We start from the raw sequence: 19023 nt of genomic DNA, 5'->3' as shown, positions 1-19023 counted from the left end.
GTAACTACTTCCGTATCTACTTCCATTTTAATCTTGCCTTTATTTTTAACCTTAGGATTCGACTTATTTCCCGTCGTCGCCAGGTCGCGAACATTACCGAAGGCTTTGTGGGTTTTCGCGGAAGTGTGCCATCTTTTATGGGAAGCTAAATTAGCCGAACTTTGAAACACCTTGTCGCAAGTATCGCAAACGTATAAATCGTCCCGTATTCCCTGGCATTTGTGCTGCGCTAGCAAGAAAGCGTTCTCGAACGTTTCCTGGCACAATTTGCATGTGTAATCTCCTATGAGATTTTCGATCTTCCCCAATTCCTCGATAGATTCCGGAGTGATGTCTATGAAATGAAATTTATTGCCCTTATCCGGCGTGCGATTAGTAGATGGCTCGCTAACATATCTCCTCTTTTTCTTCCTCTTAGAAGGCGAACTATTGTTCGTTATCTGAACGCTTTTCGAGGGCCCTTTAATACTATTATTATTATTATCGTCATTATTATCGAGCGCTTTGTCGCTGCAATCGCTAAACTCGAATTTATCGCTCGCCTTGAAGGTATAGTTTTCTTTGAATAAGTCGCTTTTCTGGTTGTCGGAATTCTTCTCGAGGAGCGATTCCTTGAGCAGATCTCCTTGACAACGATCACTCTCATCAGCAGTTGGAGGTGACGATCGAGATTGGCCGTAAATGGAATTCCAGCAATCCCGCGCGTAATTTTCGAATTTCTTATCAGCATCCGCCGCGGGTTCTTTGCTTCTCTGTTGTAGTAGACCATTACCGTATTGGTTCTGATCCGCCAAATACTTCCAGTAAACCGCGGCCATGTAATTCATGTAATAATTGGTCTCCAGTGCCATCCTGTCGTGCATCATGTTTTGAAGGAGGTTGTTCGAAACAAATTTTTCCCCGTCAGATACCATGGTTGGGTACATCGAAATTGGAGTATTTTTATCGTTACTTTTGTCGTAAAATTGGGATAAGGAGGCAAAATAATGGTACAGATTCATGTACTCGTAATTTTCCATATCTTTTTCCGATACAATAATATTATCATAATAATAATAATCATTTATTTTAAGAACAATTTCCTCATTTCTCGATAACTTTTACATATATAAAAAAACGGTATATATATATTTTATATTTACTTAGGCATAATATTTCTTTAAAAAATATGCCAGTAAACCAAATATTTTTTATATATATTTTAACGGGGTAAGAAAAAGAAAAAAATCAAAAAATATTATAAAAATTAATTAACCTGAGCCTTTTAAAAAATTTTTAAAAGGGATATATATATATAAAATATATTATTAATCTCACATTTATTTTTTTTAACCTTATTATTTATAACAAAAAAAATTATATATTATAATAATAAACAAGTAATAAATATTGAGATGAGATAATTAATATCAAAAAATGATCCCCCACTTTTTCCATTATATATTATTTATTTACCGTGATAAAAAAAATTTTTCTCATTTTCTTATATCAATTACGGAATTATTATGAATGGTTATATATAAAAATTGTTACCTCTTTCTTATGCCATCACCTGCGAAAAGGATTAATTATTTTTTTTATTGTAGCGTTTTGTCATTTTCCCAAACTGTGTACCTTAATATTAATTTTTAATATTTTATTAATAATCAATATCAAATTTTATTATTATCCATTTAATTTTTTTTTAATATTATTTTTATAAATTTTTATATAAATCAATATAAAAATTACGAAAATGCAATAAATAATTAATAAATTTAATTAATGCAGGTAGTAAATAATATAATATCCTATTTTATTTTTTTTTGAATAAAATATATACCTATCATTTCAAAATTTTAACATTATATTATATTATAGTATAAAATAAAATCAATATATCATTAAATGCCATGTGCCTAGGTTAAATTTATATAGTATAGCTTTACCCTATTTTTTTGAAATTTATAAAATAAAAATAAGGATGAAATGGATTGAATTAGAAGTTGCAAAAAAAAAATTTTTTTTAAAAAAACTGTTTTAGACCCTTTAAAAAATATCATTTTACAAAAATTTTTAATACGCATATCTAGTGTTGTTAAACGTCACTCGATAATTTTTTTTTAGGAAAAATATTATGCAAGCCTTTTAAAGATTTTTCTCATAGGTAGGCACAAAGGTTTGCCCAAATCTGGAGGGTTTAGACAATATTTTTCTGGCTAAAATGTTGAGTCAGCTGTTTTTAAAAATCGGCTTAAATTTAGCCGTTTAACAACACTACGCATATAATTTAAATTTTAAATTAACGTTTAGCCGGTTATTTAGTTTTGACCAATGACATATATAATACCTAGACTGACGATTCATTCATTAAAAGTGTACATCAATGCGAATCAGCTGGAGACGCCATCTTGGTTATACTAATCATTATTAAAAATTTTAAACGAGGAGCCTAATTTATTCCTATATCCGATGCAAACTTTATTAAAGAATTACCGGATCATCGAGAGATAATGAGGAAGCAAGTTATCAATTTAATAGTAGTTTTTAACATGAGAATAATTACTTATATGTGTTGCCAAAATGGCGTGTCCAGTTGATTGGCTTTTAACGACGCTTATAAATGCATTTTAATGCATGAATCGTCAGTCTAGGTATCAAATATGTCATTGGTTTCGTCACACTTTAACATCCTAAAATGTAAGAGACAAAAAAAAATACGAAAAATAGTAATACCAAACCAAAATAGGTAGATCCTAACCAGAATACGTTCTTAATTATTATATTTTTTGAATCTGTGTCCAAAATATCAAAAAAAAAATTAAATTCACAAACTTAGGAAACTTTAATGGAAAATAAATAAATTAAGCTATTTTAAATTATATAAATAAAAAACGTGTCCAAAATTAACATATTTATTATTTTTCATTAAAAATTTGTGGAAAAATTTTGAATTCTTGCAAAATATTTTTTTTAAAAAAATAGATTTTGGACCATAGCCTTAAAATAAACTCGAATTTAAACAAATTGAAAGCTAGTTTCAAAAAATGATTGTGATGTACGAAAAATTCCCAACCAAACATATGGTTAATTATTGTTTACGATTTGAGTCGATTTTTAAAAATGGCTAACTCAGTATTTTTGCCAGAAAAATATTGGTCTAAGCCTCTATATTATTATCATTCCTTAACTTAAAACCCTAATTTTTTTAGTTACCCCTTTTAAAACACGTGATGATCCAGGATAGTTCTGATCCCTTAAAAACCCGTGATGATCCCGGATAGATCTGATCCCTTTAAAACCCGTGAAGATCCGGATAGTTTTGATTCCTTTTAAAAATTACGACATATATATTATCAGCAACTCTTCACATTAATAGATGTTCAAACTAGTGTTATTAAATTCCTTAACTTTGGCCCTCTCTATTGTGGCTTACTCGAGCCTTTAGCATAAAAAAAAAATTGAATTAAGCCTTTAAGTTGAGTGAGTCTCAACTTTGAAGATTTGATTCGAATATTTTTGGATAAAAACATAGCTACGCAGTTTTATAGTTGACTAAAGTTAGGTAGTTTAACAACACTACTTCAAACCTTTGTGCCAACATATGAGCAAAATCTTAAGACGTGCACGATAAAGAAAGAAAGAAAGAGAGAAAGAAAGAAAGAAAGAAAGAAAGAAGATAGAGAAAGAAAGAAAGAAAGAAAGAAAGAAAGAAAGAAAGAAAGAAAGAAAGAAAGAAAGAAAGAAAGAAAGAAAGAAAGAAAGAAAGAAAGAAAGAAAGAAAGAAAGAAAGAAAGAAAGAAAGAAAGAAAGAAAGAAAGAAAGAAAGAAAGAAAGAAAGAAAGAAAGAAAGAAAGAAAGAAAGAAAGAAAGAAAGAAAGAAAGAAAGAAAGAAAGAAAGAAAGAAAGAAAGTTTTCTGGATCAAGTATTGAGATATGATAGTGTTATTGACAAACTGGTGGAACCTGTATTATAGATTCCCTCCCTCCAACCGCAAATTTGGCTTAAATATAATTTTTAAAGCTAATGGGAAAAAAAAAATACCCAACTACCCTATTATCCTGCTTACAAACCCTTCTCTCTCTCTCTCACCATTAAAATGTTTTAACAATATAAACACTATAGGGAAGCGTTAAAGAAAAATTAGTAAAAAGTTAATAACCTTTAATAAGTGTCTACTGAACCTTTTCAAACGCAAGCGTTTCAAGACTCAAATCTAGTATTGTTGTTAAAAAGCGCGGTTTGGGTCCATTTTTAAGAAGGGCTAGATTAAGATTTTAGCTAACGAAATAATTTTTGAAAAAAATTTACAGGCCCGGCCCGAATTTATTATAAATATAAGAAATCAATTTATATAAATAATTCAAAAAAAAAAAACGATATATGTTGTATGGCGTCTAGTTTCTATAAATAAAATTAAATATTTTTATTTTGCATAAAAAAAATTCAACACAAAATTGATAAATTTAAGATATATATTTTAAAAAAATTTCTAAGGCCCGACCCAGCCCGAGCCCGTTTTTTCGGGCCGGGTTCGGGCCGGGTACGGGTCGGGCTTACTTTTGCGGATCTCTAATTCTAGCCAAAGTAATATGGCGTGAGCCTTAAGATTTGACAAGGTAGAAGCCCTAACCTTTCTGTCATCCACGAGAAAAATTACCAGAACTTAGACGATATCGTTTTGGTTTTGATCTTAATTGGGTACTCAAATCGTGTCAGCCATTTTTATGCTTTCACTCCACCATCCCCCCCCCCGCCCCTAAGCAAAATCCTGAATACGTCTATGGAACTCCTGTATGATTAATGTCCTCTCATAACTGCGTAGCTGGATCAACGAAAGTTATGGAATAACAAAGAAATATATATTATATTGTATTTGATTTCACATGGAAAATTTGTAACTTTTGAAGCAAGCAAATCGCCCTTAGATATAACCTATAATATTATTTTTTTTAATCTCATTTATGCTAGAAATAAAAAAAAAGTGGAGCAGTAAAGTAGACCGGGGTTATATTGTCCATTAAAAAATTGAATTTCTAATAGAAAATAGATGATGCAAATTTTTTCCAAAATATTTAAGCGTAGTTTTTATTCTTTACATATATTTTCTACAGTAAAAAATTTAATTAATATTTAAGAAAAATATATTTTATTATAACTTTATTAATATAATTTTTTTTTTTATTTAAAAAAATAGAAATATTTTAAGAATTATGAAAAACCCCGGGGTATCTTTAATCCTTCCATGGTAGTGATCTGCGTTGGACCTAATTTTTCAAGCCCAGCCCGAAATAAAATCATTTATCCACCCTGCATAAGCCGCCTTGTTTCTTGCTAGAATTTTAAAAATATGTCGATTTATTTGACAAAATGTAAATGACATCATATTTAAAATTTTAAGCTCGACCCGGCCCGGCCCGAAACTTTTTATAAAATATTAGATCCGACCCGGCGCGAACTAAAACTAATTTAAAAATATAAAACCGGTCGTGAAACGCAGATCTCTATTTCATTCTATCTGCCTTAGCGCTCCTATATATTTTGATATTGATCCTAAATAGAATGTAGGTTACTTTGTCTAATATGCTAAATATACCAGGATCAACCATATTATATATATAACAACTCTGATAAACTTGGCACTTAAAAAAAATTCTTATATATTTTTTAAAAAATATATCAATCATCTTCTTATTGGCTTTCTTGATCTTTAGATAAGCAGACTTCTAGTATTCTTATGATACAGTTGGAATAGGAAAGGGTGCAAGCCCGGTTCTAGCTTCGATCATTAGGGGGAAGGGGGCAGATAAAAATTTTGGAGGGGGGAGTTGATAAAAATTTTTTTAATACTATAGAACGAATATTTAAGTTATTTGTACACAAAATTGAAATATAAAATGATTTTATTTGAAAAATGACACGTATAAATATATTTAATTACGATGAGTGTTAATATATAAATTTTGAATATTTTTTACTTTGTAATTAATGACCTTTTTGTAAAATTCTTTCTCTTAAATCTATTTAATGACCTTTTATATTTTCCTAATTTTCGTAAATGTTAATTTAAGGACGAATTTTTTAAAAATTAACCTTAAATTGTATATATGAAAATAGTATTAAAATAATAATATATATAGTTGTAAAATTTTCAATATCTTCAGTAGTAGTAATAGTAATAAAAATAAAAGATGAATTAAATAAAAGATTTCAAATATATTTTTTGGTTTTACTTTACCTGCCTTCTATGAAAATAACAATGAGAATTTGGCTTGTAGCTGAAAAGAAATATACATTGATTTAACGATTTTATAAAAATTATGTAATAACGATGATTTCTCTTTTTCTACATTCTTATTTTCAAAAAATTTTTGCAGATAGAAATCCTGAAATCATAGGAGCAAAAATGACAAATTAGTTGGATATTGGATTTCATATAAATATCTCTCAAGAAGAAGAGAAGATGTTAATAAGATTAAATATAATTTCCTACCCCCAAAATTATTAAAGGGATTGATAAGTTCCAGTTATAATGAGTGTCTATAAATTTTGAGAGTGGTCTACTTTCCTCAAAATTTATAGACTTTAAAATTCGAAAGGAATATCCAACTGTTAAAAATATAGATAAAAAAATTATTGCTCATATAAGAAAATGACTACTATGATAGAATCTTCTACTGGATTCTATTAACGAGTGCTCCTTAGAGAAAAATCCTATAGAGCAAGGAAAAGCTATTAATGATCAGGAAGATAAAAAGGAAGATTGTGAAGTTAATTTACTAGAATTAATAGGGTTCATTCGAGTTTCTTGAGAATTTATGTTAGAATGAAATACTCTTCCTGCTCTTATAAATAAATTACTTTTAAAAATGGCATGAGACATTAAATGAGTTAAGCATAGATAAAAAAGTTTATTTACAGCAAGAATTAATAGAAGTCTTATTTGATTTATAGTTCTAAGAGCAATAATTTTTTTAATATCTTTTTCTTTTCAAGCTGAGAGTGAACTAATGAAGAGGCTGGCTGCTAGCAGCCATATGGCTGCGCCGACCCCTATCTCCTCATTAGTTCACTCCAGAACCCGTAACGTAAGGATTACTCCTGCACATACTAGGGTTCTGGAGTGAACTAATGAGGAGATAGGGGTCGGCGCAGCCATGGCTGCTAGCAGCCAGCCTCTTCAGGGCAGTTGTGCAGATTTAATAAAAGCTGCTAGTAGAGTTGTGTTAAATGCTATAATAAGAATAGGATTTAGAGCAGTAGATATATTAGAGATTATATCAATATTGTTGGGTCTTAAGAAAAATATAGATAAAATAATTATTACATCTCCAATTCGATTAATTCTTAGGGTTATGGTAGCTTTTATTATTGAAGAATGATTTTGGTAAAATATAATTAGAAGAAAAGAGGTAAGACCTAAACCATCTCACCCCAAGATGAGGATAACTATTCTTGGGGTGATTACTATAAAAATTATAGAGACAATAAATAGGTTAAATATTATATAATAAAAAAGTTTATTTACATCTTCTAGTATGTAATAAAATCTATATACTAATACATTTAATGAGATTAATGTAAGAATAAAGATAAAGGATACAGAGAAAGGGTCGAATAAAAAATCAAATTCAAATCTTATATTTTTTAGTATAATTAAATTATACGATAATTTTGTTGACAGTCTAGTTATAATGTTGATTTGTATAGTTATAAATATAAATATTATAACTATACAAACCAACAATTTATTCTTGAATACCCCCCTTTTTATTTTTTTATTATTCATTGTGAGTTGATATTTATATAAAAATATCTTTATTAAAGTCACAGTTTAAATTTAACTCACAAATAATATAGTCAGCCCCCTGCCATATGATTAAGGATATGAATAAAAAAATAAAAAGGGGGGTAAAAGATCTCTGTAAAAAGGATGAAGACACATCTGTCCATTTTACCCCTATAGAAATTCGGGTAAAAATAAAACTAGAAATTAAAATTAAGATAATTGTATTAAGAATAATAGGATACATAAAAAAATAAGAAAAATTTATTAAATTATAAATAATAATAATTTCTGGGAATAGATTAAAGGACGGCGGGCACCCAATGTTGAATATTAAAATTATAAATAGAATTAATGTGATATATAAAGATTTTATATTTATTTGAGATTTAACTAAAATTATATTACGGGTAGATATTTTATTATATATTAAATAGAAAATAAGGAATATGGATGGTCTGATAAATCCGTGGGATATACTTATTGAGATGGACCCCTCTAGTGAAATGAAAGATATTAGAAGTATTCTAAGGGCAAGAAAAGTTATATGAGATACACTAGAGTAAGCAATTATGATTTTTCCGTCATTGCTAAATGATATCCCGATTCTAGATATAATTATTCCTCATAGAAGCGTCGACATCAGGATCCATACTACTAGCGGGGTCCCTATTAAAATTAGGAGTATTCGGCTCATGAGCCTTAGGGAGTCAGAGATGAAAAATGTAAATAGGTAATTTTACTAAAAATGCCAGAATAATAAGGAATATTGTCCCTGAACCTCAACCTCTCAAATTATCAGATATCCCTAATTCAAGAACGCCGCTGCTTTTACTTTTATTGTCCCTGAACCTCAACCTCAAATTATCATCATGATCGGAATTAGGGATATCTCAAAAAAAATAAAAAATAAAAATTTTTATTAATTAGAGATACTAGAAGTATAACTATAGTTATACCTAGGATAATTTTTATAATTAGAAGTTTAAATATCTCAGATTCTAAGGATAAAATGAAAATAATAACTACGATAGAAATACTAATAAATATTAAAGTAAATAAAATATTTAATGAATCTAAATTTATTATCGTGTTGGACCATAAGTTTATGTTTGACAAAGAGCCAAAGTTTAATGACATGGATATTACTAGTAATATCCCTGTTATTATTGTTAAAATAGGTAAGTGTGACAGAAATCCGATAAATGGGGTTATTAAGAGGAGGGATACTATCATTTATAGTGTCTTCATCCTTTCTATAGTATACTATAGAAAGGATGAAGACACTATGAAAAAAGTGGAACTTTTTGATAAGTTAATAAGTATAGTAAGAGATATGGTAGCCTCGATAATTATTATAATTAAAATAAATAAAAGAAAAATAATAGATAAAGAAGTTCCTATATAGTTATTAAATACTATTAAAATACCTATAATTGATAATATTTCTATAAATAGAAGTATTTTAATAACTAAAGGGAAGCTTATTAAAATTTTAATTATGATTAGTCCTGTGATTAATCTAATTATGTACGAAGTATATCATTGAATAGAATAATATAGAAAATTTTCTATAGATATTAATTAGCAATTTATAGGATAATTATTCTAATATTATTCTTTTAGGGAGAGTAATCACATCTTAAGTAACAATTAAGTATTCTGATTTTAAATTACCTAAAACTAAGGACATGTTAAATGTTGTCTATAAAAGAGTTGAAATCTTAGATCTTAGAATTTTGGAGTATTAGAAATTTTTCTAAAACAATACATGCAAAGTATTATAGGATACCCCAGTTTTTAACAATATGTTTACTTGTATCAATTAATATTGTTATAAATTCACTCCATAGTGATACCTACAGTTAATACTAAAAGTATTAAAACTGAAAAATTGATCTCATTAAAAGATTTTATTAGGGGTAATAATACGATGATGGCGATCTCAAGATCAAAAATAATAAATAAAATTGTAATGTATATAAATTTTAAGGAGTAAGGTATTCGGGATATACCAAAAGTGTCAATTCCGCACTCAAAAGATGATCTAAAGGAGTTAATTTTTAATTTCGTGGGTGTAAATAAAATTTTATATAAATTGAGCAGAAAGTAAGAGATTAGTAAGGATAAAGAAATTAAAATAGTAGAATGAAGCATCGTAGTATACTATTTTAATTTCTTTCTAATTGGAAATTAGATGTACTTAATTTATACTAAAATAGTAGTTAGGTGCATAAAACTTTACGCGCATTGGCAGGGGTAGTTAATCCCCCCATCAGTACAAACACAAGTATAAAAATAGTCACACAACATCAACAAAATATCAATATCAGGCTGCTAATTCAAAATGAAGCATACTAGTATTGAGATTAACCCAATTATGATTCGAGGGGTTACGGATATAAGAAAAAGGGATCCGATAATAATATGAAACCCGTGAAATCCTGTTGCCACGAAAAAAACTCTCCCAAAGCAAGAGTCATTAATTGAAAAAGATGATTGGAAATACTCCTCAACTTGAAGATATGTAAAGTATAAACCTAAAATTACTGTGATGGCAGTGAGATATAACACTGAGCTAGATTTTTTTACTGCAAAAAATGAGTGATGAGCTCAAGTGATTGAAATTCCTCTTATTAATAAAATAATAGTATTTAACAGCGAGGTCTCAAAAAAGGGGATAGGTATTACTCCTATAGGAGGCCAGTTATTTCCGATCTCTGAATCAGGGCAAAGTCTAAAGTGAAAGTAGGCCCAAAAAAAAGAGGCAAAGAATATAATCTCTGAGACAATAAATAAAATAAAAGAGAATCCTAAACTTTTAGAAATCGTTGATAATATTTCCCCCGATATAGAGGACTCACGTTGTAGGTCCTTTCCCCATATATAAAAAGTTATTGTTATAGTTACAACTGCAAATATGACAAAAATAATATTATTAGAAGTTTTTCATATTACACCCAATAAAGCTGCTATTGCTCCTAGTGCCGAGAGTGAGCCTAGTAATGGCCAAAATGAGGGGTTAATAATATATAAAGGATTTTTTATCATGAGATTATATATTTAGGAATTAGAAGATTCTCTAATATATAATGAAATAAGGGATATATACACGTATGCTTGAATAAAGGATACTATTAATTCTAATAGATTTAATAGGACTCTAGGGATTAATATTATAAAAGGTTTTATGGAGAATATTCTTATACATAAATGTATAAGAATGTGTCCTCTTGTAATATTAGCAGACAGACGTAAGGACAAAGTTAGAGGGCGGATTAATAAAGAAATAAGTTCAATCAGGAATAGAAAGGGAGACAAAAAAATTGGGGATCCTAAAGGAATTAAAGATCATAAAGATATATTTTTAAAGAAAAAACTAATTGAAATCGTAAAAAGAGAAATTGATAGTATAAAAATGTTTAAAGTTCTTGAAGTAATAGAAAAGGTGTATGGAAAAAGTCTAAGAATATTATGGGACAAAACAAATGAGAAAATACATATAGAAATTGACACTGTAATTCTACCTACCGAGAAGGGTTTAACTCTGTTATTTCAATTTATTTTTAACATCAAATTTATATTAATTAATTTTCGAATATTCTATATTTTTTTTATATATAATATCTATAAATAATATTTTACTAATTTATTACAGTTATTATGATTTTTTTTTTCCGTAATCGTTTAATAATTATACTAATTAAATATTTTTCATTTTATAAATTATACAATTATAAAAGTACAAGATATAAATAAATATACCTAACTTAAAAAAAAAATTAATTAAATTCAAAATTTTTCACTTGAAAATTATGTATGAGTATTTATGTGGAATATAAAATAAAAATATTAATAAATATGCCATTTAACAAAAATTATTTAATTTAATAAACTAATATATAAATATTTTTATATAATGACCTATTTATTAAATATTAAATGGACTAATTTTCTTTTCTTTTATATTAATGTTTTATAATAAAATAATTTAATTAATTTTTATCTGTCAATTATCACTTTATCTGTCAGTTCACACTTTATATGTCAGTTTACACTTTATCGGACAATTCTTAGTTTATTTACACCTTTACGACTTTAGATGGGATGGAAGAGATCAATTCACCAAATATTCCTGCAGCATTAAACGATCCCCTCTTAGGGAAGAGGAGTGACATTTTTAGCAAGAGATATGGGGAGTATTTTGAAAATAATCCTTATATTCCTACTAAGGACAATATAACAAAAGAAGATTTTACTGAATATTTAAAATTAATAAATAAAGTGAAATATTTTATTTATAATAGATTATATATATTGATTCAAAAGATAAACGGGTTTAAATGTTCGCACATCAATGAATTTTCTAATTTAAAATTGGAAAAAAATAGTAATACTCAATAATTTTTTTGACAATAATTATTACACTATTTATTGTGGATAGGGAAATTATATTAAATTTTGAATGTTCTTTGAAATTTATTTGATAATAAATTTTATTTATTAATAATTTAATGTTAGGCCTAATTATCAGTTTTTTTTTATGTTAAGTATATTCCTTTGAATTATATAAATTAGGATCTCCAGATGAAATCTCTTACATGGAGGCTGATATGCCAGATTATTTTTACAAGCCCAATTTTTCTTTCCTTAATCCTGTTGTCCATAAATTATTAATACCTAGTAGTACACAAAGGTTGAATGATTGGTTAGGACCAGCAAATGCAAGTCACGAGAAGGTGCACTAACCAAATATTTGTTCCATATATTTAAACTATTAAAAGGGATTTTATAATAAAATTATATAGCTAACCAATTTTGGTAGCTAGTGGGAACAGGTGGGCTAAGAGGAATGGTTAACCCCTACCATCTATCCAAAATGCAAATTATTTATAAAATATTTTATGAAAGGTAAGAGACAATATTGAGCAACTCACAAGATATATATATGTGATTGTTGAGGTAAAATTTAACTCTTGTTTTGAGATTAGCAAGCCTTGCACCAAGGTAAAAAATTAAAATTGGCTAAGCTCGATGTTTTTTTTACAAAAATAATATATTTGTGATATTTTTTTTTCTCACCGCAAATTTATATTATATGAAGTGCTGGGAAATGGCACATGAGTTAATTCTAAAAAAAATGCCTAGTTCAATATTTTAGCAGGAAAAATATTGCCTAAGGCTAATAGAAGAATATATGCCATCTATGACCAAATCTTCAGAATTGTATAATATTCTTCTAGATAAAATATTGAATTAGCCATTTTTTAAAATTGATTCAAATCGAGACAGTTAACACTAATTAACATATATAAATAATTAGTTAATTTTTAAAGGTGACCCTCCTATGACACAAATGCTTATATGTTATATTTTCTTTTAAGAATAATATATCTACATTTAAAAAAGGAATTCTTCTTTTTTTGTATTACTATTTTGGTTTTTTTTACAATTATATATACACTGATAATTGATGTCTGTATCAAGCCTATGTTATATATTTTTTTACTGATAGTACTGGCTGATGCTGACATTATTAAATTAATTTTAATTGGGTGGTATATTATCGTGATTCTTTCTTGTTAGGAATATCGACCGATGTAGTTAAAGAAATAAATATTTTTAATCTTTAATAAACACTATAGAATATTTGAAAAATAATCAGTATTGAATGGCATTGGTCGATATCTGAAAAGTTACAATGGTTCAACCCAAAATTTATAACTAAAAATCTTCGAAGATCACAAAATTGAAGATTTTTTTTTAAAAAAAAGTTCAAAATAATCAAACAGCAAACCAAAATAGGGTGCCTTAGTAGACTAAACAGCTGTTCAAAAAAGTTGAACCTGGGACATGGCCTGTATACTTTTTATTTAAGTTTATTGATTTATGCCTTGATTGAAAGAATAAAAAATAAAATACGGAATTAGGTATTTCCATTAATCATTTTAGGTCATCTAACCTAATCTGTCAATTAACTTTGTCTAAAACGTGGCTAATAAAATATCACCAATGCGAGGTTATAGCAGAATGGTTTGGCACCCTTTTGACCAAATACAATCAAGCACAATATAAAAAAATTATATATAAATTAATTTTGAAAATGCAAGTGGCGCGGAACCTACCCTCTTCGCATTTTGTTTTACTTCGTAGCTAATTCACGCTAACTCTGAAATGCCAGGGGTATGTTACTCCTTGGGATATTTTTTTCATTTTTGGAGATTTGCTATCTCGTCCCACCACAAGATACATGATTTTACAAATGCTTCTAGTTTTTTTTTTAAAATTTATATATTTATCACCCTTTCAATTATTTCAAATTTCTCGTTTGTCGAGAAAATTTATTTAAAAAAAATAGGTTATAAAGTAATTATCATATTTTTAAAATTATAAAGATCCGGTGTAGGATCGGTATTTTTTGGAAGCCGATTGATGCGATATTTTATTTTATCGAGTATCGTTATTGAGTAACGCGATACATTTATGCAGTCCCAGAGTAACTAATTATTTATGAAATTACTTAAATAAATATTATAGCATTTTTTAAAAAAAAACGATTCATAAAATTATAGCTTAGTCGGTATTTGGATGGCATCGAAAGCAAAATAGCCCTAAACGTGTCCCGGAAATCTGGGAATTTCATCCACGCTTTATCGTACGTTTCCCATTTGCGCGACACGCTTACCGACATACGTTATTCCATTCAAGAAACGAGGTGAAATTTTATAAATCGGTTTGGCGTTTATTTGTTTTAAAAAAAAATTATACAACTACTAGATATTTTACGATAGAAAAGTTTATTTCCTCTAGATTCGTTCTGCCTACCTTTGTTATGTCATGATACAAAAGCTCTTTGAAATCTCAGAACATGATTAGAATCTGAGAACCTGATCAGAACCGCCTAATATTTCCGGAATTCTATTATAATTATGAGACCTAAATTAAAAAGGCAGAGTTTAATTAAATAGTTCTTCAAAATAAAATAAGATAAACGAGAATAATAATCTTTCACTGGCAAGCCAGGGGTCGCCAGGTTCATTCAAACCAAAAAGGCGGGAGAATTTAAACCATAATCCAAATTTCCGGGTGATTATTTCTTTATTTTAAATGAATATATCTTATAGTGCGCACACATTGAACGTTTCAACGCAGCGTTTCAAAACGTAAATTTGAACCCCTTACCTTGGCGATTGCGATCGCGATTTAACAGCTGATTGATTTTTAAAATCTGTTTATGAGATCAATTTTTATTTATTAATATTAATTTTATCTTTAATTCAAATTTTAATAATAATCTAAGAAATAATGATTTTAATAAAGAATGTATGATCTCATAAACAGATTTTAAAAATCAATCAGCTGTTAAATCGCGATCGCAATCGCGCCACTATGAATTCAAGGTTAATTGTTTTTAATTTTTTTGATATGAATGAAACGTCTAAATTCAAAACCCAAAAAGAAAAATGGTGTCCAATTTAAAAGAAATACATTTAAAATGCATTATTTGCGTTCAATTTATGCGCGTTAGCGTTGTTAAACAGCTCAATTTAAGTCGTTTTTTTTTTCAAAATGGCTAACTCAATATTTTATCACGGAATAATATCGCACAAGCCCTAAGAGTTCGCGTCATAGATGGCATTACGGTCTAGACACTCTATTAGCGAAATCTCGAGGCTTGGACGATATTTTTTCTGGCTAAAATATTGAGCTAGCTAGTTTTTAAAATTCAGCTCAAAACGAGCCGTTTAACAACACTAACATATCCAAGCGCAACACTAATATAAAGGAAGGTCGTATAGTATCATTTTTTTTTTCCAGAAGATTTTTAATTTTTGTTACATATTCCTTAAAATCTTGATCATTAAATTCCTCCTTCCAAAGCAGATAAAGAATAACCGATTACAAATCTTTCTCGGCCCCAGAAACTTTTCATTCAAACTAAATACGCGCCACGAATCAGCGTTAGAAATGTGGTTAACGAAAATATAATATTGCGTATTTAGCGCAAATATTCTTTGAAGAAAAAAAATGGGCCCAACATTCTTCTTCTCCCTTTTATGGCCATTTCCAGGTTGGCCAGTTTTCCCTTTAATTTTTCTTTTTCATTTTTGACGGTCCTGAGCAACAATATTTGTAAGCTATTCTTGTATCTCATATACGCCGCTTTCACATTTCTCCACGTCATCAGGGGCCTTCCTCTAAGGTCTCGATCCCCCTGCTTACCATCAAGATGCATCTCTTCATTCATCTTTTGTCATGTTCCGGATGCCCAAACCATCTTAGCCTATTTTTCGTCACATTGCCACTCCAATCATTTCTATCTCCCAATTTTGCTCGCAATTCCTTGCTAGTTTTTCTCTCTCTCTCAGAGATACCCCTTACATCCATCTAATTCATCAGCTATAACTTATTATTATTTTTCTAATTTAAAGCAACGAATTCCTTGAAATAATTTCATCTAATTCTTATATCTTTTTAATAATTAAAATTATTCTTATTAATTCAACTTCCTCGTATTTGAATTTATTATTAAAGCAACGAATTCCTTGAAATAATTTCATCTAATTCTTATATCTTTTTAATAATTAAAATGATTCTTATTAATTCAACTTCCTCGTATTTGAATTTATTATCCAGCTTTTCATAATATTTAGATTTTCCCATTTATTATTTGTTTATTCAAATTTTTAAAAGATTTTTATAAAATGCGATGGTTTTAATCATGATTCATCACATTTTTTATAAGATTTTGTTCAACCGAGCCATGAAATGTTATCGTAACCCTGGGGCTTTAAAAGAGGTGACTTAATCTTATTCGTCAATAAAAAAAAACGTCTCCCCACCGCAAATCTAATTTTAGGTTACCGCGTTGTTTAAAGGTCGCCCCTATATTTACAACTGAATATCTTGCGAATCCAAAAATCTGGCAGGTTGGGCATTCATTTAGATCGGAAATTCAATTCTAAAAATTTTTTGTACCCTGTTTTGTGGACCTCGGAATAACATTTCGTCGCAATTATTCCTAGATGTCTTATAAAAAATCTTTTGACGTGATTACAATCAAGAAAGATTCTTTTATTGTGTAAAAATTTCAACTTTAGACTCTCTGTAAGATCTTCTGTTTTGAAGAGCATTCCAAAGTCTGCGTGTAAAATATAAAACCTGATTCTGGAACCATCTTAAATTATATTTAAAACCGGAAATTAAATTTAAAATTTTAATGCGGAAGGTTTTGCCAGGCTCCGAATAATAGGAATCGGATTCTTAGCTTTTTTATTTATTTATCCTTTATATTATATCGAATAATTCTAGAAAAACCATTTTAAAACTGAGACGCCCCCTTTCGGGAGATTATTTATACACTTTTCTAAACATTTTTATCGAGTTTGAGAATTAAGATGGCCGCGTCCCAGAAGGATTATTCATCTCGTAAAATGAAGATAACAATAAATGGGGCTTTAATTCAATTATAGAAATTATTTACCGATAATAGAAATTCAATTCATTACATTATTTATAATTTATTATAAATTTGCCCATATAACATATATTTAATGAATATTAATAAAATATGTTCAACCAATGAAATCTTGTGCATTTGATATATGACGCCAAAAATAATATCAAAATTTTCGCTACTCAATTTTTTCAAAACAATTTGATATTTATAAAATATTACAAATAATTAATTATATTATTATTATGAAATTATATAACAAATTGAAAAGTATTATCATCATTAAGATAACCCCAAACAATATAAATATTGGATCGGATTTTTCAAAATTAGCCTTACTTATAAAATGAGTGTTTCAAAATCAATAAAATAAATAAAAAAATTTATAAATTGATTAATCATTCAATAACCTCATGCTCACTATATTAATTCATTTTATAACTATAATTTCTTTGGTATTTTTAAAAAAAAAACTATAATAAATTCTTATTATTCTTTATAATATCAAAGGTAAAAAAAAATTATTAGTAGGATTTTTTTTTTTGCAAACGTACTCTATTTATTTTTAAATTTACATAAAACCTAATTAAAAAAATTATAATTTATAAATTTATAATTATATAATTAAAAATAAAATTCTATAATTGAGTCCCCAAAAAGGAACCATAATTGTGTCTAAAAATTTCTATTTGAATTTTTTGTCGAATAAAAAGGAATTCTCTGGGTTCATTTGTGAAAAGCCGAATTTTATTACCCAGATTTTTTAAAAACATAAATGTTGAAGGCGAAAAATGCCCGTTAGTAGAAGTCACTACTGGAGTGAATATGAAGTTTTTAAAATTTTTGTATTTGTTTGTCTTTTTAATTTCTGCCTGTGATATTAAATTGAAATTTATGTTTGAAGGGAATGATGAAACACACGTGTAGTCCCATATGAGTGATTTGCCGAGGGCCCAAGGTATGGTTGTCATACCATCAGGTCTTAAACCATCTACTTAAGATAAATTTGATGGTTCAAGATTGTTTGGAATGTGTGCAGCTGTTAAGCTTCTATTCATTATATGGTTTACAGCTGAGTGGCGTTGTTGTCGCCCTTGACTAAAAATACAATTTAAGCCATGTCTACCCTTTGAATCAACGGGTGATTTGCATTTGATGCAGGCATGAGGCTGTACTATATCGCAACCTAGACGTAAACCAATGATTACTCTCAGTTGTTTATTTGATAAGAGATTACCAAGGTTGCGACTAGGGAGTGATTCTAACCATTCTTGATCACCAAGTCTGTCTGATTATTGAAGGAGTTGAATGCAATCTAAAGGTGGATTGACTGATATATCTGTTCGGTATTTCGAGATTAAAAATGTGAAAATTTTTTTGTGTGTGATGATTGATGGTAATACGGTGTTAATGGGTGTGTTTGCCTTCCATTTGTCAATAGCGTCGTCTAATAAACGATCGGTAGGGCATATGAAGCCAGAAATCATAGAATTGTTAGATAATCTAGATGATACGAATGATGATAAGGATAAAAGATTGAGCGGAAAAAAATCTAAACCGCCTAGTTTAGAAGGTAGATGAGCAAGTGACCAATTGAATGAGTTTAAATTTATGTTTAATTTTTCCAGAAATATTTTAAATTTATCCTTAATTTTAGATATGAATTTCATTGTTCTTGAAAAAAAGGATGATGAACGGAAAATGTGCATAAATTTAGGTATGTACAGGCATTTGCGAATTAAAAATAAAGATTGATGAGCTGTTAGGAGACTTAGAATGTGCTCCATACTTTAAAAACTT

General features: G+C 28.3%; 1 protein-coding gene across 4 annotated transcripts in view; it reads left to right on the top strand.

The window, feature by feature from the left end:
* Positions 1–11811: 11811 nt before the first annotated feature.
* LOC135922853 (vacuolar protein sorting-associated protein 54-like) overlaps positions 11812–19023 on the top strand; it is a 36216-nt gene continuing 29004 nt past the window's right edge. For 3 of the 4 annotated variants that reach the window (XR_010571053.1, XM_065457345.1, XM_065457347.1), the window contains exons 1-4: positions 11812–12050; positions 12096–12156; positions 12345–12505; positions 14339–14481. Coding sequence is in view for 3 of the 4 variants with exons in the window: in XM_065457345.1 (XP_065313417.1) it covers positions 11874–12050; positions 12096–12156; positions 12345–12505; positions 14339–14481 (542 nt within the window). In the remaining variant the exon portion in view is untranslated. The remainder of the gene's footprint in view (positions 12051–12095; positions 12157–12344; positions 12506–14338; positions 14482–19023) is intronic. The other variant, XM_065457346.1, reaches the window with a different exon arrangement.

This window comes from Gordionus sp. m RMFG-2023, chromosome 1 (assembly GCF_954871325.1).
Source record: "Gordionus sp. m RMFG-2023 chromosome 1, tfGorSpeb1-WG-v2, whole genome shotgun sequence".
Classification (NCBI taxonomy): domain Eukaryota; kingdom Metazoa; phylum Nematomorpha; class Gordioida; order Chordodea; family Parachordodidae; genus Gordionus; species Gordionus sp. m RMFG-2023.
The sequence above is the reverse complement of the archived record's forward strand: the minus strand, read 5'-3'. Positions and strand labels throughout refer to the sequence as shown.